The 23,302-nt window shown below is 45.3% G+C and overlaps 1 protein-coding gene across 1 annotated transcript; it reads right to left on the bottom strand.

Annotated features, from left to right (window-relative positions):
• Window positions 1-4,691: 4,691 nt before the first annotated feature.
• On the bottom strand, window positions 4,692-8,823 carry LOC132872335 (ferritin, middle subunit-like). The gene is made up of 4 exons (XM_060907107.1): window positions 8,692-8,823; window positions 8,429-8,575; window positions 4,984-5,109; window positions 4,692-4,884 (listed from the first exon to the last, which is right to left on the bottom strand). The coding sequence occupies exons 1-4, from the start codon at window positions 8,794-8,796 to the stop codon at window positions 4,729-4,731; spliced, it is 534 nt and encodes a 177-aa protein (XP_060763090.1). The 5' UTR covers window positions 8,797-8,823; the 3' UTR covers window positions 4,692-4,728.
• Window positions 8,824-23,302: the final 14,479 nt, after the last annotated feature.

Below are 23,302 nucleotides of genomic sequence, written 5' to 3'. Positions count from 1 at the left end.
CCATTTTTGTTCCATCAGACCAGTGAACACTGGTCCCGTCAAAGCTGCAGTAGCGTTTCACAAACTTCAGGCGCTCATGTTTGTGGTTAACTGACAAAATACTTTTCTGGAACCTTCCAAATAATCTGTTGGCATGAAGGTGGAGTCTGATGGGGGTTTTGGAGATTTGGAAAGCCCAAGATTTTTTTTTTTTTTTACCTAACCCTATCCTCCTCACTATATGTGGGGGCAAAATACACTCAGGTCCTCTTCCAGGTGAGTTTGTAACAGTTCCAATTGGTGTCCTCTTTATTATTGCCATAACAGTAGAAATTGACATTTTCAGGTGAGTTATTTTTTACCATTCCTTGACTTATGGTCAACACATTTTTCCCTCATTTGGTTTGTGTTTCTCTTATCTTTCCCCTGTTGATGGATTTCTCCTAGGTACACTACTTTCTCTTCTCACAACAGTTAACACAAACAACCTGGACCCTTCATAACTGATCAAAACAGACTGGACTTTTCATTTCAGAGAAGTGTCGAAACATGGACAGCAATTTTTACAACCACTACATGCAACACACTAAACCATGTACAATGTTTTCAACACAAAAACAACCTAAAACATGAACATTTGACTAAAAAAGTACATTTACCATGCATTAGGGCAAAAGTTCAGCTTGAACATGCAAAGAAAAACCTTATTTGAAATTGCATCATGTTCAATAATGGAGTTTAAAAGAAATCTGTCCACTGTTGTATATTGAAAGCAAAATATCCAAAAGTTGCTTCATAATTTATATGAAGCTATAGCGTAGTAATTCTGAAAGTTAGTCACTGCTCTCCTGGAGTTGTCCAATTCTTATCTACTAGTGCATCTCAAAAAATTAGAATACCATGAAAAAGTTCCTTTTTTTCATAATTTAATTCAAAAGGTAAACTTTCATATTCTATATTCATTACATGTAAAGTGAAATATTTAAAGCCTTTTTTGTTTTAATTTTGATGATTATGGCTTATAGCTCATGAAAATCAGAAATCCAGTATCTCAAATTATTAGAATATTCCCTAAGATCAATCAAAAAAAGGATTTACAATACAAGAAATGTCCAACTTATGAAAAGTATATTCATTTATACACTCAATACTTGGTTGGGGCTCCTTTACCATGAATTACTGTATCAATGCGGTGTGGCATGGAGGTGATCAGTCTGTGGCACTGCTGAGGTGTTATTGAAGCCCAGGTTGCTTTGATAGTGGCCTTCAGCGTATCTGTATTTTTGGGTCGGGTGTTTCTCATCTTCCTCTTGACAATACCCCATAGATTCTCTATGGGGTTCAGGTCAGGCAAGTTGACTGGCCAATCAAACAGTAATATCATGGTCAGCAAACCATTTGGTAGTAGTTTTGGCACTGTGGGTAGGTGCCAAGTCTTGCTGGAAAAAGAAATCAGCATCTCCAAAAAGCTCGTCAGCAGATGGAAGCATGAAGTGCTCTAAAATCTCCTGGTAGATGGCTGTGTTGACTTTGGACTTGATAAAATACAGTGGACCAACACCAGCAGATGACATGGCACCCCAAATCATCACAAACTGGAAACTTCACACTGGGCTTCAAACACCTCGGATTCTGTGCCTCTCCACTCTTCCTCCAGAACCATGATTTCCAAATTAAATGCAAAATGTACTTTCATCTGAAAAGAAGACTTTGGACCACTGAGCAACAGTCCATTTCTTTCTCTCCTTAGCCCAGATAAGACACTTCTGACATTGTCTCTGGCTCAGGAGTAGCTTGATATTAGGAATGCAAAAGTTGTATCCCCTTTCTTGAAGAAGTCTGTTCGTGATGGGTCTTGATACACTGACACCAGCCTCAGTCCACTCCTTGTGAAGCTCTCCCAAGTTCTTGAATCAACTTTTCTTGACAATCCTCTCAAGACTGCAGCCATCCCTGTTGCTTGTACACCTTTTCCAGCCACCCTTTTCAGCAATGACCTTTTATGGCTTGCCCTCTACAAGGAGGGTATCAGTGATCATCTTCTGGACAACAGTCAAGTCAGCAGTCTTCCATGATTGTGGTTGTGTGTACTGAACTAGACTGAGATATACACTGTTCATACTGTTACTCAAACTCGAAATATTCTAATATTGAGATGTTTTTGTACTGTATGCCATACTGATTAAAATAGAAAAATGCTTGAAACATGTTTGTGTAATGAGTAATATATAAACATTCATTTTCTTAAATAACTGGTGGAAAATATTGAACTTTCACAATATTCTAATTTGAGATGCACTAGTATATGCAGCCATCATCTGACCAAGACCCCGTCCACACGTAGCCGGGTATCTGCTAAATTGAAGATATTTTTCTACGTTTTGGCCTGTCATCCACATGAAAACACATCAAAAACGAATATTTAAAAAAACTCCGGGCAAAGTGAAGATTTTTGAAAACTCCGTGTATGCCTTTTCGTGTAGACAGAGATAACCGGATTTTTGCGTTTTAGAACGTCACAATCTGCGCCAAAAAAATGACAACAAATCTGCCCTGACGTCAAACGTGCGACCTTTGTTTACTGCAGAAGCCAGATTAAGCATGGACTTAAGCTAGCCGCACACCACGGCGATCCACGCGGTACCGAACCGACCCATTTCAGAGCCGACTCCCGACAGGGCACGCACATATCCCCCGACTGTTGACGAGTGCAGTCGCGATTGAAGCGACACGTGACAACTTAATAGCTTTGTGATTGGCTATTGGATATAGTTACTGTTAAATCCAACACTTGAAGATGCTACAGGCTGAATTACAAATGACACAACACGGAATATGTAGCGCACTATCTAGGCTGCATGAGCTATTATTCCCAACCTTAAATAGTGCACTTATATAGGGGAGTTAAAGCGATTTGGAATTCAGCCACACAACTTGAGCAGAGTGGCTTTCCAGCCCACTGTGTCTATGGATAAAGCTTCAGTCTATGGAATTACAGTATATACCTGCATTAGGTGCTACCAACACGTATTTCTCACGCTAGAAATTGTGTTTAATGATGTCATGTGTTATATGCGAAAGATATGATTGGCTATTGCTAGCGACTCTCGCCGATCAGTCTGGCTCCCGATTAGTTTTTCGAATCGGCTGTGAGATGAGTCGGTACCATCGAAAACTAGTCTTTACGCCTGACTCGCGACTTCAGTTGGCTCGGTACGCTGAAAATCGGCGTAGTGTGCGGCTAGCTAAAGAGTAATGGATCGGAGTAGTGCCTTGAAAGCGTTAATTATTGTGCAGGTGCTATTTACATGTTTAATTTTAGAAGCCCAACTACTGCTCCAAGAGCACAGGCGATGTGATTAGGGGGTAGGATTTGGGGAAATAGCCATCTACAGGTTTGGAACGCTTATGAATGTGATTGAAAACGCAGATGTTCGGTTATGTGTGGAAGGGATTTTTTTCGAAGACAAGGTGGTGTGGATAAAACATTTTTATAAAGGGGGGGGGAGGAATGTTCGGTTTTAAAAATACCCGGCTACGTGTGTACATGGCACAAGTTACACTGCAAATGTTCAAGACAATTAAGCCACTTTTGGGAATTGGCTCCACCCAGTGTTGGTTATGGCTCAGTGCACTACATTGTTAAACCCTCTTCAGTGTGGAATACTGCTATTAAAAGGGCATATTCTGGACCAATTTCAGGTTGCTTTTTTTATATAAATATATGAAAGTATGTCCCTTTACACACTCATCCAGAAGGGTAATTTTGCACAAGGCCATCTGTCTACACCAGAAGGGGGAGGGGAAAAAACCCACACATCTGGAAAAATCCCAAGGGAGTCTGGAGCCAGAATCATGAGGTTATCTGCGGAAGCATGAACAGGCTGCACAAGCTTTGCACAGTACAAGTGCACAGCCTGTGTAGACCAAGCACTCCCACTTCTCTTTGTCTGGTCTTTTGGAAAACTACAAGTACTAATCCCATCAACATTAGTGTTGCTACACCCTCCTACAATACATCTGTTAACCATTTTAATAATTATGCGATAACATTGAAGAAACTTGCAGAAAACCACCAGGTTGTTCTCAAACAAACCAGCACTGACATAGGATTCAGAAGGAGGTGTCCCACAGATGACTGATTTTCATGAAATGTTTGCCAGGAAATTCAAATGCCAAGTTTTCAGAGGCAGATGAATCCACCTCAAATGGCTTGATTCCAACTGAATTTCTCTGGTATTGCACAAGGTTTTAAAAAAACAAAAAAAAAAAAACACTGCAAAATGTTAGCTATCTGACCAAAGTTTAATATAAACTAGGAGAATGACATTGAACTTGCTCCTAAATTTACCAATGATATGCCCTTTAAAACCCCAACCATGGAAAAAAAAAAAAAGTTAGAGTTGTGCAGTGACCGGTTACCTGTAGGTATTTTTTCTTTACACATTTCTGTAGGCCAGTAATCTGATTTACAACACCAACAAATAAAAAGGACTTCCATACCTCCACAACACCGTCAGACAATTTAACCTCAATCTATTGGGGGGGGGGGGGGGGGGGGGAGTAATAGATCAGTAGGATTTAAGAAAAGAGAATTAAACAGGTCTGTGCCCATCTCAGTGTTTATTCATTTAAATGGTCAGTGTTTAATCCTCCACATGAGAATGAGAGATTACAGATAGGAAGTTACTCTCGTTTCAATTCATAGGGTTAATGATGGAGGGTCTGCTGATCAGTGCAGAGGCAGTTTTAACTCCTTCCTCCCAGGGTGTGTTTATCAAACAGGTACTCAGCCATACGGTTGTTGGCAGCATCCATCTTTGTGAGGTTGGTGATGTGGTCACCCAGTTTTTTTATGGTTTCCACCTGCTCATTCAGGTAGTGAGACTCCAGGAAGTCACAGAGCTGATGGACAATGAAGAAAACGGATGCAATAAATAGAGCAGTCTCACCCTCAACAGCCAACAGGAATCATGATCAGTTTAACATTCTCTCAGCACTCACATGAGGATCTCCATTATCAGTGGAGAGCTTGTGCAGGTCCAGCAGAGCCTGGTTCACAGTCTTCTCCAGCTGCAGAGCACACTGCATGGCCTCCAGTCCACTGCCCCACTCATCACGCTCTGGTTTCTGAAAGGGCACACACCCGATTATAGCACACATTACAAACACCTCTTCAGGCATAGTTTCCCCCCCCAAAGCGTTTTAGCACATCGGGCCCGATATGCTTGCTCTGCCTGCCGATACTCTTAGTCGCTTTAGTTAAAATCCGATACGCTTAGATTTATACCGATACGTTAAATTTCCTACCCACAAGTAACTAGATACATAGGAGAGCAAACAGATCCATTTACATATTGATTATTTGTGTTAAACAAGCAGTCTGTTTCCCCCCCCAATGTTTGTGTTGATTGTCAAAATAATATGTCCGTGTGGTATGATGCAAACGTACTAATCTGTTGGCTATGTCAAGATCATGTGTTCAAACTGTCCAATAAAAACATCGGAAAGAAAACGTCAAGCATCCTGGAAGTTTCCGATTCATTATAAGCGATCTCATTGGCTACCGATGTTGTCCCCCACCAGACGGACAAAGCCGACTGATTTTAATAAGCTGGAGAAGACTTGCTGGACAAATTAATCCACATCAGCATGGATGACAGCGAGATGGACCATGAGAGGGCTGCCCAACATTGGGCCAAGCAAAAGCCAAGGAGAATTAATCTGCTTTAAAGGAGGAGAAAACTTAATTCATTAGTTTGGGTTTGCAGAAAGATATACTAATAAACACTCACGAAGTGAAGTTGTCCAAATGTGTCAAATACAGCATAATTTCAAATAATCATAAGCAGTTTTGGCAGCGTGGGGTCACTGGGATCCATTTAACAAAAGGCAGCTCTGGATTATTCTTTTGTTAAAGGCTCAGTGACCTCACACTGCCAAATATGCTTATCATTATTATTCACAATTGTGCTACATTTGACACTTAAATTCCCTTCATGAAATGTGTTTAAAAGTACATAATCTTTCTGCAAACTTAACTTCTACAGTTCTTTTCCTTTAAATATACGTTTTAATCTTAATCTAGTCCATTTAATAAAGTGTCAAAATTTAAACTTTATAATATGCAGTTGCCTTACTTTTCTTTTCAGTGCATCTTAGTTATACATATATTATGGTAATTGCATCCAAATCATTCTAAATCATTACAGTTATAGTAATACAGCAACTTATTTTAAGGTGGCAGGTCTTAGGTTCAGATCCCTTTGTGATCAACAGGAGGTCATGATGATCAATTCTCTTCATTGGATTGCATAAGATGGAGAAAACCACTGTTCATATTTTCATGCACATTTTTCTTACAACACTACTTGATCATAGGTAATTAAGGGATCCCCATAGATTTTCAATCATATACCTCAGTAATCTATAACAAAACAGTTTAACTTGCATGTTGAACTTTAAGGTGAAATTTCAAGTGTGTATACATTAATACTATTTAGGTCAGAAGTCATTAAAGGACCCATGGCATGGTGGTTTGTTGATGCTTTAAACAGGCTCGTGGAGGTTTCCGGATGTTATATCCGCAGCCTTTCTCGAAATGAACCCTCGGCACATAGATATAGCCTCCTAGGAGAAAGCCCCATTTCAGCCCTTTTCCCAGTGCGTCGTTTTGCTAATGAGAAGCATGGAGGCAGGGAAGGGTAGAGGCGGGTCTTATCATTAATATTCATGACACGTAAACGTGTTACCTCTGATTGGTTAACAGCACTGTGATGCTACCTCCAGTGGGTCAGAACAAGCGGATGTGGGCGTCTTACTATGGCGAGAGAGAAGGAACAAACCGAGAAGGGAAAAATACCGCGCGCTGACGTCATTAAGGTGCGACGCGAGGAAATAAAATAAATTCAACCCAAACATTTATTTTTACTGAACAAACAAAATGAACGAGTAACTTAAAAAAAGGATGTGGGTGTCTTTGTAAAAACTGTTTTGACTGGCTACTATAAAACAGAGCATGCTGCATGCTTTTTGGTTTTGTAGCACAGAGTACCTGGCTAACTGCAGGAAGCAGTTAGCTGCACAGCTAATGTAGCCATTGCAAGGCTAACGCACCGATTTTAAAACACGGTAAAACGACTTAACAGTTATACACTTACTTGTTCGGTGTTTGTGGCTGATGCGGCAGGGATGCTTGGTATGGACCCAGGCTTCAGTGACAGTTGATGTGCAAAACCTGCCCTGTACTGTCCCAAGTTGTGGAAACATTCCTCAGGAAAATGCTTCCGACAAACATACACCGTCTTAGGTAGACTCGACGCCGTATTATTGGAGTAAATAAAATTAAGCCACTGCGTCTTCAGGGGCTCTCCCGTCGGCAGTAAAAACAGACTCCTTTCTGTGTTGTCACATCCATGTACAGCGCAACTTCCATGTTTCGCTCACTTAGGTGCTGCCATGTTTGAGCTGGGCAGGCAATCCATACAGTGGGTGGGAATCCGGGGGGGGGGGGGGGGGGGGGGGGGATCATCTCCCTTGCTGACGTAGTAAAGGGAAAAGCTCATCAACGCGCCGTTTTGACACGCCATTCTCAAATGTTGGGCATAGTTTGGTTTACACATTATGAAATTTCTAGCCACTGGGGTGACTTAAGAAGGTCAGAGGAACTTATTTTAATGTTAAACTCAGAAAGTGAAATTTTTCATGCTATGGGACCTTTAAGACACTGGTAAAATCCATCCTATAATCATGTATCTAAAACCTCTCAGAGACCCTAAAAATGCACCTGAGAGCATCTATTTTCAAAAAAAAAAAAATGTTCCAGGGGAGCATGCCCCCAGACCCCCCCAGTTTCACTCCGCGCCTTTGGCGCTTGCTTTCACACCATTAGCGCTCAATTGTCTGCATCATACCAGAATTTAGGGCTTTAATTTTTCTCTGGGGAAAACACTGTTCAGGTCTGATCTATGATCAGAGCTCAGGCCATTTTAAATCCTCACAGCAGGAAACAGTAATTAATTCCCAAAAGCCATCTTCATTTGAGGACCAGTTTTGTAGCTTAGAACAGCAAACATTTTAAACAATTAAAGCTCGCCTACATATTCTCAAAAAACAGCCAAGTTAAAGAAAGTGTGTCAATTTTAAAGTGATGCTAAGAACAAGCTTCCCCGGGCATGGCCACTTGCACTGAAACAGGATATCTGCTTGGGACATAGCCTTCCCACTCAGACACTTTACCTCAGTGACACAATCAAATAAAAGGCTCAACATTTCAACCCTCTCAGGTCTTCATCAGCTTCTCTACCTGAGAAAGCCGAAACCTTAAGGTTTCACAAACACGTGACCCTTAACCCCGAAATCCACCCGAAAGTATTGCACTGCTGCTGGCTGAGAGCCTCCTCCTGAGTGTCAAATACAGGGATGGAGAAATAAAGTGCTGCACTTTCACCTTGACGTCCTGGAGGAAAATGCGGCCGCCTCGCTTGTTCTGGAAGGACAGGAACTTCTCCGCGTGCTCGCGCTCCTCGTGCGCGTTCTCCTTGAAGAAATGCGCGAAACCCTCGAGCGCGACGTCATCCCGAGTAAAGTAGCAGGCCTGAGGTAAAATAATAATGTAAAAACCGACCCGTAAAGCACAGAAACACATCTCACACCCACTCCGTCAGCTCTCCACCGCCAATCCCACCACATTCGTGCACTCGAGCTCCTCACCATGGAGGTGTAGGTGTAGGAGGAGTAAAGCTCCAGGTTCACCATCTTGTTAACGGCGGCCTCGCAGTCGCGGTGGTAGTTCTGACGGATCTGAGAAGTCTCCATTTCGGCTGGTTTTATCGTTTTCTTAAACAAAACCGAAAACGCAAAAAAGACCTTCTATTAAACGCCGACTAATAAACAGAATGAGAGCAGGAAGCCGTTCCGTTCAATCACTGTTAAAGCAAGAACCTCCTTCCAGATCTGTGCGTGGAACCACCGCCTTCTGATTTATTCTCACTGTGGCAACGTGACGCAGCTACAATCAGCCAATCAGATAGGAGAATTTAACCATGCAGTAGGCGGGGTAAAGTCAGATTGGCTAATACAGACTAACTGATACTGACAAAGTCGTCAGTTTATTTTTATCGCATTTTGACCAACAGAAATTGTCGCAAAGCAGCTTCACGAAAAAGTATTGATTGATCGATCAATTGTTAAAATTGTATAAACATGATATAATACAATAAAGTGCAAGCACTTATTTACATGGTGGTCCAAAAGGAGTTACATGATCAACATGGGAACAAAAGTTTAAAAGACTTAACTTTAATTTTTTCCCTAATAAATGTATTTATCCCTTATGAGCAGGTCTGAGGCGACGGTGAGGAGAAATTCCCTCAGCCGACAGTAAAATAGTCAGGAAAAGTTTTGTTCCTGAGTGAAGTGTGATGCAGCAGTTTTATTCCTGTGCTGTGTGAAACCCACAACGAGGACTATCAAGGTCTGGTTTGAGGGTGCTGATTCGACTCTCCAGCATCAATAGGTCGTATTCAGTCACGTACAGTGGATATAAAATTGTACAGATTAGATTAGATTAGATTGAACTTTATTGACCTGTTTGGGGTGCTAACCCTAAACCCCCAATAAAATGATAGTTTTTTTCTGATGTGTAAAAAAAGAGACCAAGATAAATAATTTTAAAACTTTTCCCACTTTTAGTGTGACCTATAACCTGTACAATTCACTTGAAAAACAAACAAATCGGATACAATCAGCCAATCAGATAGAAGAATTTAACCACGCAGTAGGCGAGGTAAAGTCAGATTGGCTAATACAGACTAACTGTTGCTTTTTTTTTTTAAATGAATTATTTCTCTAAAGATTGTATATGGGTCTGTCTCAGAAACTGGGTACTGTGGGGGTACCCCACTAAATATACTCACAGTCAGTAATCTATACGGTTTTGAATGGTGATGTTCAGGGGCGGCATCGCGGGGGGGGCGGCACGAGCGCGGGCGCGAAAAAAAAAAACGGTCCTCAAAAAAAAAAAAAAAGGTCCCCAAAAAACACCCCCGAAAAAAAAAACTAAGACGGGGGTCCAGTGACGTATGTCCATGGGTGTCGCCACCATTGAATGTGAAGGGGCAGTGTCCCCTTCACATTTCATAATTCTTCGTTTGGACCCCCCCCCCCACACACACACACATTTAACATAAAATATTAGTTCACCCAGTGCCGTTTCTATTGCTTCGTGAAAGAATCCATTCCACTTGATCGATAAGAGACACAGACCACTGAAAATCCACTCAGGGTTTTCCGGGCGTTCCCTACAACAACTCACCACACACAGTTTTCTGGAAAGTAACATGGGAAATCAGTGTATGGGGAAGGAATAGTAGAAAGGAAAGCAATGGAGAGAGATGGATGTTATTCCAGGTGGATTGTGAAGGAAAGGGGGATAAAAGTTATGAAGTGGTAGAAATTGTGGTGGCACCAATGTAAGGAGTTATATCTATAAATCTATTTGTTATGCTAATCTGTAAATGTTACTGTAGTACCACCATTGCATGTAGGTTGACAAAACTGCACTTGTTCATTGTGTGAAGTTCTCTTTTATGTGTCCTTGCTTGACACAGTGTGATTGTGTGTTATGAAGTTTGCATGATGCCATGTCATGCCTGTTCATTGCGTGAAATTATGAATATTCTTATTTTTAAGCATACAGTTGAGTGTCACTATTGCTTGGCACAGTGGCATGTTGTGTTACATCTAAAACTAAATAAAAAAGGAAACACAAAATAAAAAGTAAAATGCACCCATAAAGTCATTGTTGGTGATAAGTTGTGTCACATTCATCTCATTATCTTAGGCAGAGCAGTGGGTTTAAAAACAGGCTGATGAATATATGGACTAGTTGAATGAGGACTTATTGTTGAGTCTCCAAAATAGTCATTGAATTAACTGACTTTTGTAGGTAAAATTAGGTGTTTAACAACCTGTTAAAAAATACACCAGAATGCAGGAAATGGCATCGAATTAATAAAAAATTTTCTGGGGGAGGACCCGCCAGTGTGTCCCCCCAGACCCCCGCCATTGTGTCCCCCCAGACCCCCGCCAGTGTGTCCCCCCCACTAGAGCCCTGCACTCCCGCGGGAGTCCCGCGGGACTCGCGGGACCTGCCGCAAAGCAGTGTGGCGCGGGACAAATTTTGAAAGGTCATTGCAGGCGCGGGCGGGACCGGAAGTGCACATATGCGCGCGCGGGCGGGAGCGGGAGTGCACATATGTTGCGTGGGTGGGAGCGGTGATAAGCTGCAGTCCCGCTAACTAAAAACGTGTTTGAAATAAAATTTATAAATTATTAATTTATGTCTATCATATATAATTTGTGCTGGATATTTTATTTGGCATTAATAAAAACATTTTAAGATGCCTAAGTTTGCAGAGAGAGTCAGATTGCCAGATTGAGTGAGGAATGGCATCTTAAATTTGCCATTGATCACCCTAATGGGAAATCCTTTGATCACTCTAATGACTCGCCGTTCACACCCAGCCTCCAGTGACCCACACTAACATGATGCCTCAATGACACCTTAGATGAGCTGGTCATCAGAATTATGATTCTGATTCAGGAGAGGATAAATATCTCTCGTTCGTTTCTCGATTCTTTTCCTCTTCCGTGTTTGAGATCTCCGATCATGGCAGAAGAGCAGAGCTCCTTTACTGAATCTCACAGTGCTTCAAAAGTAAGTGCTGGTTTAAAAAGAGGTACATTTACCGTTAAAAAGTCAAGAGTCCTGAAATCGGACATTTGGAAGTCGTTCTCACTCGTGTACGACGCGGATGGAAATCAGCTGCCCTTTGCTTGCTGTGATAAGTGCCAAAAGGTTCTGACATACAACGGCCATAAATCAGGTACATCAGGCCTGAATCGCCATGTATGTACTGTGTTAAAAGGACAACAATTGTTGGAGTTCAGAGGGAACAACGCAAAAGTGACAGATGCGTTGAAGGCAAAGACCGTGGAGAAATGTGTTGATTTTGTTGCTGCGGACCTCCGCCCGTATGACAGCATCGTTGGTCAGGGATTAGCTCCGTTTGCCCAACACTTAGTTGACACGGCAGCCACGATAGGCAAATTCGATGTGCGAGATCTTCTGCCCCATCCAACAACTGTGTCACGTCATGTAGATGATGGGGCACTCAAATTTAGAAGAGCTTTTGTTGATGACATAAACGAGACGATTGGGAAATACGGGTGTGCTGTGACAATGGCACTGAAACGGTGGACTGAAACATATTGCAAAACCTCTTTCCTCTCAGCCACCCTGCATTACATCAATTCAGACTACAACTTACAGTCTAGAGTGCTATTTTCTGCCCCATTTGATGAAGGAACCTCAAAGACTGGAGACAATATTCGTGCTTTATTATTTCAGAATTTAAGAGCCTTCGGAATCGATTGTTCAGTCTTGGGGAAAAAGATTGTGTTTGTGACAGATAGAGGAGCGAATATGATAGCCTCCTTACGAGGATTCACAAGGCTAAACTGCAGTGCCCATGTACTGAATTCAGTTCTCTCGCATGCCCTGTCTCCTACTGTGATGAGCGAAGTCCCTGAAGCAGGCCGGCTGATTAGCGACGCGAAGAAGCTGGTCAGCTATTTTAAACATTCCGGCCTGCAAGTCAAGCTGACGAAGTCTCTCAAACAGTCAGTGGAGACGAGATGGAATTCGACTGTAGACATGCTGGATTCTATCTCACAGCAGTATGACGAGGTGACAACAGTTCTACTTGAAAAAAAACAATATGACAAAATAAGCTGCATCGATAAACAGATCCTTGCATCCCTGGTGGCGTTTCTCAAACCCTTCCAAGACGCAACGAATGACCTGGAGTCTGACAATACGGCATTAAGTGCTGCGCTTGTTCTGCCATGGTCCGTGAAGTTAAGGGAGCATTGTGAAGTGGCCAAGGCTGACCCCCTAATCAGTGTCATCGCATCTGCGTGTGTGCAATGCCTAGACGCACTGCTGTCACCAAGTCACCTTGTCCCAAATGGAATTGACATGCTGTATAAAGTAGCAACTTTCCTTACTCCAAAGCTGCGTCATCTTAGGATGATCAATGCAAATGAAAGACAATACGTGACGGAAGCTGTGAAAGAGATGACCGAGGAGTTGGGGTTTGATGTCCAAACTGATGAAAGCATGGAGCCACCTCCACCTAAAAAGGTCACTTTTCGTGAGTTTGAGGAATGGGAGGATGTTGGTGCTACGGGTGCTGAATCGAAGTCTGTAAACTCCGAGATTGATGATTATCTGAAAGTGAAACTCATTGGATCCGAATCCCACCAATCTAAAGATATCCTGCTGTGGTGGAAAAATCACTGCTATGACTTTCCCACACTTGCCAAACTGGCACGGCATGTACTGGCCATTCCAGGTTCCAGCGCACCATCCGAGCACGCGTTCAGCATATGTGGTCACATACTGGAGGAAAGGCGCAGTATGTTGAAGCCCTCAACAGTGAATCATTTGCTGTTTCTCCATAGCTGTTCAAAGAACCCGATATCCTAAGCAATAGGCTTAGTTGTTTCGTTTACCTGCGTTTGATTTTCTCGTTTTTCTTATTCATATTCAAACAAGGTCAGCTATGTTATATTGAGTTTAACACTTGCACGGAGGCTCAAGCCCAAATAGTTTTAGAAATGTGCAACCATAGCCCTATAATGTCTACAGTAGCCTATACTGTCAATTTTTTGTTGTTGTAGGCCAGGACTGTGTTTTGTTATAACATTTATATATGCTATGCTTATAGGGTATTCTATAGGATATTCTAGTTAGAAATGCTTAACAAATGTAAACTGGGTTAGCCTAATGTTTTGTATGGCTAAACAATAAATATACCAAATTTCCACTTGGAATTACGTGCTCGCCTGTCTTTTATTATTATTATTATTATTAGTGCTGTAAAAAATGTTGCGTTATTATCGCGTTAACTTGACTCAATTTTAACGGCGATAATTTTTTTTTATCGCGAGATTAACACTCTGTGACATGATGTAGGTTTTTCATAAGCTTTTGAAACTAGTAGAGATGGGATTTATGGCTCTTTGATGGGATCCGCATCTTTGTGATCCGTTCTTTGAAAAGAGCCGTTCAGAAGACTGGCTCATTTGGCTCTTTTTAAATATTTATTCAGTTTTAAGAAGACAGCATCTGTAAACTCAATGCTATCCCAGAAATCCTTCCTGTAATATGCAAATTTGGCCGCCTCTGATTGGACAGCGTGATGCATCAACAGGCAGAAAAAGTGTAAAAGTACGAAATGTGTTAAGTGAGATGAAACAGTAAAGATCAGATTCAATGCAATATTTATCAACGAACAACTTAAAGTTAATATAATAGTGTACTTTATATTATAATCAAGCATGTCAAGCCTACCGTCACTGTGTAACCTTTCTCTCTGATTAGAGCTGGAGACTAAATCAAGCAGTAAATCACTTCGCTGAGTGAAGTAGAAGAAGCTAGCTCTGCTTTGCAATAAAAAAAAAAAACACACCATTGGTACAAAGCAAGCCCATTCACTTTTTTATGCTGATCAGAAAATTACAATGGTTTCTCATGTGATAAAAATGTGCGATTCGCGATTAAATATTTTAATCGCTTGACAGCACTAATTATTATTATTATTAGAGACACTACATGCTGAATTCAGAAACAAGGTAAATAATAACAAACGTGAACGTGAGCTGTAGATATTTATGCTCAAATCCACTCAAAGTAGGGGGCAGGGCACCATCACGCTGTGTCGAGACAAGAACTTTCCTGAGAAATAACGCGAACGTCTGCATCATGCGGGATTTGCGGGCGGGAGCGGGACAAAATATGGCAGGCGCGGGCAGGAGCGGGACTGAAAATCATAATTTTTTTGTGGGCGGGAGCGGGACTGAAAATCATAATTCTTTGCGGGCGCGCGCGGGAGCGGGACTGCACAATGCGGGCGCGGGCGGGACTGAAAAATCCGACCCATGCAGACCTCTACCGTGTGGACGCCAGGCCGAAACGATAAACAATTTTATCAGATTCACCTGAATCCGTTGCCGTGTGGACAGGGCCTTAATTTACAATGCAGTGTCATTTTACTTAAATATTTAATAGGTTATCTTTATTGTCACTGAAAATGAGACCAGTAATGAATGAAACTTTGGTCTGCAAAGAGATCAGTGAATTTGTAGGTCTACTGTACAGCTAGTGCGCCAGCTAGGTTTAAAGGAAGCTCTCGACCCCAGAGGGTTAAAATACGATGGAAAAAAACACTTTGTCAGGGTCCAAAACCTGGAGTAGTCTCCCAGGTAACAATTTTACGTAGTAACTATGTACTTACAACGTAGTGGTTTGGTAGATGTTACGTAGTGTTTTTACGTAGTTACTACGTAAAATTCTGGACTACCAGCAATGTTTTTACTACGTAGTGAAGTTACATAGAGAAATTACGTACCCACCACCTTCCCACTACCCTATGGGGACTTTCACACTCCTATGGGCACGTTCTCACCACCTTACATTTTCACATCCTTTCTACTACCTTACAAAACCAGAGTAATATTATGTAGAAAACATGGAGGAAGCAACAATATTTTGCATAGTCGGTGCATTTATTTCAACAACAACAAAAAAAAATAGCTGCGTCAGCCAGGCTCAGTTAGAAATGTGAACAAATAAATTAATTTTATATAACTACAACACATGACTTGTTATGATTGTACGAGTACACACAGTTTTATATATATGACAATCATAACAGGTCATGTGTTGTAGTTTCACAGGATGAAATAGAAGATTAATACATGCATTACCTGAATCAAATGTAATCATGAATATGCAAAGGAACTTAAAGATATTATTCTGCACTTTTATGATGGCCGCTGGTCAGATATTACATTACATTAAAATGGTATAAACACCTACAGAGACTGACTGCAATATTTACACACATGCCAGCCATTATTTTTGTTCTGGCTCTAGAAAATATTTAATAGTGAACCAGTATTCAATAATAGAAATTCTAGCAGTGAAAGAGCTAACAGCTGTCTCTGGTTTCCGAATCAGATGAATGGTGGGTTAGTACAGTAGTTGTCTCCTTAGTTGTTGCAGCCACAGCAGCGCGAGCCTGCAAATATAATTATAATCAACGATAAATTGGGAAATCCTTGCTCACCATTATATGCATTATGCATTTATGAATTAAAGACATAAATTTAAAAAATGGTTGGATTTTATGATAAAATACCACACATCAACAAGTAATATTATTAGTACTGGATGTCACTACACAGATATTCAGACTGACAGATCACAAATGTAAGTCATTTATTTAAGTAGTGTTTCTATCTTTTCATAAAATGTGTACGCTAGGATGTCTATTTTGTAAGTAAGAATAGAACTCACTGTCTGATCTGGTATTTTGCCGTGGATCTGTACTCCTCGGCCTGAACAGCTCTTCAAGGTCCTCTCTATCTGAGACAAATTTGCAAAGCAATTGATATCTTGCAGAACGAATGGAATTAAGTTAATGGTAAGATTTTACTGTTTGTTTTTAATGAGTGCAATATGCAAACCTTGGAGATAAATGATATTCCCAAGAGATAAAAAGAAATTCCACCCAAGTGAATTTTTCTATAGATTGCATAATAAATGCATGCAACAGTAAAACAAACTGAAATAGTGTGGAACAGCTTTATGAAACATTCCAAATACCCCAATAAGTAGTTGTAGAACTTTGAGCGGGTGGGTGGAGCACAGAAGTACGGCAGGCCAGGACTGAGTTTCCAAAACTCTTTATTTTTGCACTTTTCGGTGACTTTACACTCTCCCAGCCACACATGCAGGCACACACACAAGTCGTCTGGTTGGAGAGAGAGCTCCCTTCCTCTGCTTGCTCTCTCCTTTTATGGGGCGCGGTCACTGGGGAAGACACACAAACACAGGTTAACTGACATCAGGTGCAGTGATTCTGCCACTTACCTTCCCTGACTCCACCCTCCGTTCACAGACCGACGCTTGACCACGCCCCCGCTGCCACATACCCCCACCGCCCGACTCAGGCCGGGCAGCCATCGGGCCTGCAGCCAACTCCCCCCCCCCGACAGGAGAGGAAGTCCGCCAAGACCATCTGCGCCCCTGGCCTGTGGACCACCTTGAAGTTAAAGGGCTGGAGTGCCAGATACCAACGGGTGATCCGTGCGTTGGCATCCTTCATGCAGTGGAGCCACTGGAGGGGCGCGTGGTCCAAACAGAGGGTGAAAGGGCGTCCCAGCAGGTAGTAGTGGAGGGCGAGGACCGCCCACTTGATGGCCAGGCACTCCTTCTCTATCATGCTGTAGCGGCCCTCACGCACCGACAGCTTTCTGCTGATGTACAGCACTGGGCAATTCTCCCCCTCCACCTCCTGGGACAGAACAGCCCCCAGCCCTCTGTCCGACGCGTCCGTCAGCAACATAAAGGGGAGAGAAAAGTCAAGGGAGTGTAACAGTGGCCCCCCACAAAGTGCAGCCTTTACCTCAGAGAAACACTAAATTTCTCTACTCGAAATAGAATGTGGACCGACACTAAAGGGTAGTTGTGAACATCCCTGTGCACACACACAACACCTTCACCAATTGTGCCTCCCCGATGCCACGTCTTGCACCAGGCTTTGGTGGATTGACATCTGATTACAGCCGGAGTCCACCAAAGCCTGATACGTATCCCCTTGGATACTCACCGGTATGCGATACGTTCCGGCCCGATCGAGGGCGGTCCCTGGCACGTCGGGGATCCGGACCACCGTGCCCACCTCCATTACCAAGCACTGATGCTGGAGGTGCCCCGGCTCCCCTCAGCGCCAGCAAACCGGCCCAGGCTCTCTCTCTGCACCGCTGTTCTGGGGCTCACTCACCTCGGGGGGGAGAGACAGACACGGAAGTGGGAAACGGGAGGGCACCGCGGGTGCAGCGGGCCGGCTGGGGTGGAGCCGGCCCCCACCTCCACGGTGGGGGAATGGGGCAAGGACGAGAAACAGAAGGGGAGGGGGAGAGAGAGAGAGAGAGAGAGAGAGAGGAGAAGGGAGAAGAGGAGACATGCTGTCCTGCTGTTGGAACAGCCGCCAAATGGTCCTCCGCCAGCTTGATGGCCTGATCCAGCGACGCCGGGCGATGGGACTGGACCCACTCCATGGTCCCTTCGGGAAGTCGGGCGATGAACTGCTCCAGTACAACCAGATTGACGATTCCCTCGGCATCGTTGGACCCCACCAATGCGAGGAGGTGCCGGAACGCCTGACGATCTTCCTGTTGCGCCAGCACCAGGGCCTCGAACCTTTGCTCCTGCTCCTTCCGGAGGGCGACTAGCGCCTGGTGCTGGCTCTGTTGGGTCGTGGCGAGGGCATGGATCAGGTCCGCGAAGGGGGAGGACTCCATGGGGCTGCTCTCCTCTGAGCTCCGAATCCCGGGTTTCGGCACCACTGTAGAACTTTGAGCGGGTGGGTGGAGCACAGAAGTACGGCAGGCCAGAACTGAGTTTCCAAAACTCTTTATTTTTGCACTTTTCAGTGACTTTACACTCTCCCAGCCACACATGCACGCACACACACAAGTCATCTGGTTGGGGAGAGAGCTCCCTTCCTCTGCTCACTCTCTCCTTTTATAGGGCGCGGTCACTGGGGAAGACACACAAACACAGGTTAACTGACATCAGGTTCAGTGATTCTGCCACTTACCTTCCCTGACTCCGCCCTCCGTTCACAGACCGATGCTTGACCACGCCCCCGCTGCCACAGTAGCCTACATATGTTGTTACAGAATAAATTTTGTGAAACAATTTAGTTTTTAAATTTCACCAAACATTCATATTAGGATGCATGTTTATCAGTTTATATTGTAACAGTACTAAATAACTGACCAAAGTCATCTTTTGATTGAAATCAGGAGGCAGTTTGTTAGGGTTTTGCTGGGATTCGAACCTGGTTCGTTGGTGTGATAATCCAGCAAACCCCCACTAGGCCACCAGGGGGATGACTCAAATGCAGAGGCGTGAGGCGGAAGTAGAAAAAGAATCAAAAGGTTTATTTAAACTATATACACTATATACAGGGCAAAACAAAAGACAAAAAAAACCAAAGAGTATAATCCAAAAGAAAAGCAAAGTGCAAAAATTCAAAAGCTAAGAAGATCAAAAAACACAGTACAAAGGAAACTGGAGATAAACATAACAGCACAAAGACTCCGTGACAAGAGGACTGAACTCAGGGGTATAAATAGACAAACTAATTAAGGACACAGGTGAAGATAATTAGGCAATTAACACAAACACAAGACACAGGAACAGTGGCGGCCTCTAGAGGCCAAAATAAACACGACATGAAAAGGAAATAACAGCGGCCTCTAGAGGCCAAAACAGTCCTAGTCCTAACAGGACCCCCCCCTCTAGGAGCGTCTCCTGACGTTCCCAGGGCGATCCGGATGGGCCGAATGGAAGTCCCGACATAGTTCTTTATCAAGGACATCCCGAGCAGGAACCCAGCAGCGCTCCTCAGGACCATAGCCCTCCCAGTCCACCAGATATTGCAACCCGCCGCGGACCCGGCGGGAGTCAAGCAGGCGATTCACAGTGAACACAGTCTGCCCCTGGAAGATGCGGGGGGGTGGGGGGTTCCTAGGGGCAGGGGCATACGTAGACGTCAGTACGGGCCGTAACAGGGAAACATGGAAAGTGGGGTTGATCCTCAGAGTCCGGGGCAACTGGAGCCGGTAGGAGACAGGGTTCACCCTGCGCACCACCTTGAAGAGGCCAATGTAGCGAGGAGCAAGCTTGCGGTTCTCCACCCGCAGTGGAAGGTCCTTAGTGGACAGCCAAACACGCTGCCCAGGGCGGAAAGCGTGTGCAGGTCTTCTATGGCGGTTGGCCTGAGTCTGGTTGGTTCTGGAGGTCTGTATGAGGGTCTTCCTGACCTTGCTCCAGGTCTTGCGACACCGTCTCACATATTGGTTGACCGAGGGCACCCCCGCGTCCTCCTCCTGGTCCGGGAACAGAGGTGGCTGGAACCCGAATTGGCACTGGAATGGCGACAGCTTGGTGGCCGATGACTGCAGGGTGTTGTGGGCGTACTCCGCCCATGGCAGCCAGGTGCTCCACGATGTCGGGTTATCCATAGCCAGGCCTCGCAGGGTGGTTTCCAGGTCCTGGTTGAGCCTCTCCGTCTGACCATTGGACTGTGGGTGAAACCCAGAGGAGAGGCTGGCAGTGGCTCCGATGACCTTGCAGAACCCGTGCCACACTCGGGAGGAGAACTGGGGCCCTCGGTCTGAGACGATGTCCTGTGGAAGACCAAAGACTCGGAAGACATGATTAAACAAAAGTTTCGCAGTTTCAAGAGCAGAGGGGAGTTTGCACAGTGGTATGAAGCGGCAGGCCTTGGAGAATCTGTCAACTAAGACCAAAATGACCGTGTTACCTTGTGACTCAGGGAGACCCGTGATAAAGTCGACTGCCACGTGGGACCAGGGACGCCGGGGAATGGTCAGAGGATGCAGGAGACCCTGGGGACGCTGTCGTGGGTTCTTGGTTCTGGTGCAAACCTCACAGGACAGGACAAATGACCTTACTTCCTTCTCCATGTTAGGCCACCAGAAGCGTCTTTTCAGGAAGTCCAGGGTCCTCCGAGCTCCCGGGTGGGCGGTGAGAGGGGAAGAGTGACCCCACTGGAGAACCTTGGCCCGGGCTTGATGTGGGACGTACAAGAGGCCTGGTGGCCCCGTCCCAGGACCGGGGTCCTGGCGTTGGGCTCGTCGGACAGCCTCCTCAATACCCCAGCGGACAGGGGCCACAATCCGGGACACAGGGATAATAGGCCCGACTTCATTCTCCCTGTTAGTGGCAGAGAACAGTCTGGACAGTGCGTCAGGTTTGGTGTTCTTGGAGCCGGGGCGGTATGAGAGGGTGAAGTCAAACCGACTGAAAAACAGGGCCCACCTAGCCTGTCGAGGGTTCAGTCTCTTGGCTTGCTGGAGGTACTCCAGGTTCTTGTGGTCAGTCCAAACCAGGAATGGATGTTGTGCTCCCTCCAGCCAGTGCCTCCACTCCTCAAGGGCCAGTTTGACCGCTAGCAGTTCTCGATCCCCCACATCGTACCGGGACTCAGCAGGACTCAGGCGGTGGGAGAAGTAAGCGCAGGGGTGCAGCTTTCCTTCCGAACGTTGAGAGAGCACCGCGCCGACACCACTGTCCGAGGCGTCCACCTCCACGATGAATGGTTGGGAGGTGTCCGGGAGAACCAGAATGGGTGCCGTGCAGAAGCGGTCCTTGAGGTCTTTGAACGCCTTTTCTGCCTGAGGAGACCAGCCATAAGATCCACCTGTCCCTTTGGTGAGGTCTGACATGGGTGCTGCCACAGAACTGAAGTTCCTGATGAACTTGCGGTAGAAGTTAGCGAATCCTAAGAACCGCTGAACCTCCTTAACGGACTTGGGAGTAGGCCAATCCCGGACGGCCAGGGTCTTGGCAGGGTCCATTTGGAGTTGGCCTGTCCGTACAATAAATCCCAGAAAGGAGACCTCGGGAACATGAAATTCGCATTTCTGGGCCTTGGCGAACAGATTGTTCTGTAGCAGCCTCTGGAGAACCTGGCGGACATGGTGGCGGTGCTCCTGCACGGTCTTGGAAAAGATAAGGATGTCGTCGAGGTAGACAAAAACGTATAGGTTAATCATGTCCCTTAAGACGTCGTTGATTAGGGCCTAAAAAACAGCTGGTGCGTTGGTGAGTCCGAAGGGCATCACCTGGTATTCGTAGTGCCCAGACGGGGTGTTAAAGGCAGTCTTCCACTCGTCTCCCTGTCGGATACGGATGAGGTGGTATGCGTTCCGTAGGTCCAACTTGGTGAAGACGGTGGCGCCTTGGAGCAGGTCGAAAGCTGTGGACATCAGCGGAAGGGGATATCGGTTGCGCACAGTGATCTTATTCAGGCCCCTGTAATCAATACATGGTCGGAGCCCCCCATCCTTCTTGCCGACAAAGAAGAAGCCGGCTCCAGCAGGTGAAGTGGAGGGTCGAATAAACCCAGAGACCAGGGCATCTTTGAGGTATTCCTCCATAGCCTTGCGTTCTGGCTGAGAGAGTGAAAACAGTCTGCCACGAGGAGGGGTAGTCCCAGGGAGCAAGTCGATGGCACAGTCGTAGGCCCGGTGCGGAGGAAGAACGGCGGCCCTGCTCTTGCTGAATACCTCCTTGAGATCCCAGTACTCTGTGGGAACTTGAGATAACTCGGTGAGATCAGGGGGCTCGGCAGGAGACACAGGAGAGCTAGAGAGCAGACAAGAGGCATGGCATGCAGGGCCCCATTCTACAACCTGGCTTGTTACCCAGTCTATGCGAGGGTTGTGGCGAGTAAGCCAAGGAAGGCCTAGAATAACTGGGAACTCAGGTGAAGGAATCAGGTGCAGGGATATTTCTTCCTTGTGACCTTGAGACTGGAGGAAGACTGGAGAAGTAACTTGAGTGACTCTTCCATCACCTAACGCTTGGCCATCGAGGGCAGACACAGACAGAGGGACTTCAAGAGGTGCAGTAGGTATATTGATGCTTTGGGCGAAGTGAATATCCATAAAGTTCCCAGCCGCCCCTGAGTCTATCAAAGCTTGACAAGAGTGGACAGACTCACCCCAGGAGATGGAGACCGGGATGTAGATTCCTTGGCCAGGGAGTCCGGGAGAGAGGGTAGGCCCCGTCACAACCCTCCCTCGGCTGGACGGGGCGGTCCTTTTCCCAAGAGTTCGGGACATGATGCTCGGAAGTGACCAGGCTTGCCACAGTAGATGCAGCACTTGTCCCTCCTTCTGCGCTCCCTCTCAGATGCGGAGAGGCGAGTACGACCCACTTGCATGGGTTCTGGACAGTCACTGAAGGAGGTAGACGGTCTCCAGGTAGAGGTAGGGAGGCTGGGGGGGCTCAAGGCTTGATGGCGTTCTCTCATCCTGTTGTCCAGACGAATAGCATGTGAGATGAGGGTTTCGAGGTCACTTGGGCATCCAATAGAGGCCAGACCGTCCTTGATGGGGTCAGACAGACCATGGTGGAAGGCTGACACCAGGGCAGTCTCGTTCCATCCACTTACTGCTGCGAGTGTTCGGAACGAGATGGCGTAATCTGCGACGCTTCCTCCTTGCCGGATGGACATGAGCTTTCGGGCTGCGTCGGTACTGATGTCTGCCTGATCGAAGACCCGAAGCATCTCTTCAGAAAACAGCTGGAAATCAAAGCACTCAGGTCCCTGTCTTTGCCAGATAGCAGTAGCCCAGGCTCGCGCCTTAC

The sequence above is a fragment of the Neoarius graeffei genome, chromosome 2 (assembly GCF_027579695.1).
Source record: "Neoarius graeffei isolate fNeoGra1 chromosome 2, fNeoGra1.pri, whole genome shotgun sequence".
Classification (NCBI taxonomy): Eukaryota; Metazoa; Chordata; class Actinopteri; order Siluriformes; family Ariidae; genus Neoarius; species Neoarius graeffei.
This window is presented reverse-complemented; position numbering and strand designations above follow the sequence as displayed.

Coding starts and splice junctions, on each gene's coding strand:
- LOC132872335 (XM_060907107.1), bottom strand. CDS start 8,796: ATGGAGACTTCTCAGATCCGTCAGAACTACCACCGCGACTGCGAGGCC. Junction 8,576..8,691: donor CCTACACCTACACCTCCATG/GTGAGGAGCTCG, acceptor ATTTTACCTCAG/GCCTGCTACTTTACTCGGGA. Junction 5,110..8,428: donor TTTTCCTCCAGGACGTCAAG/GTGAAAGTGCAG, acceptor GTGCCCTTTCAG/AAACCAGAGCGTGATGAGTG.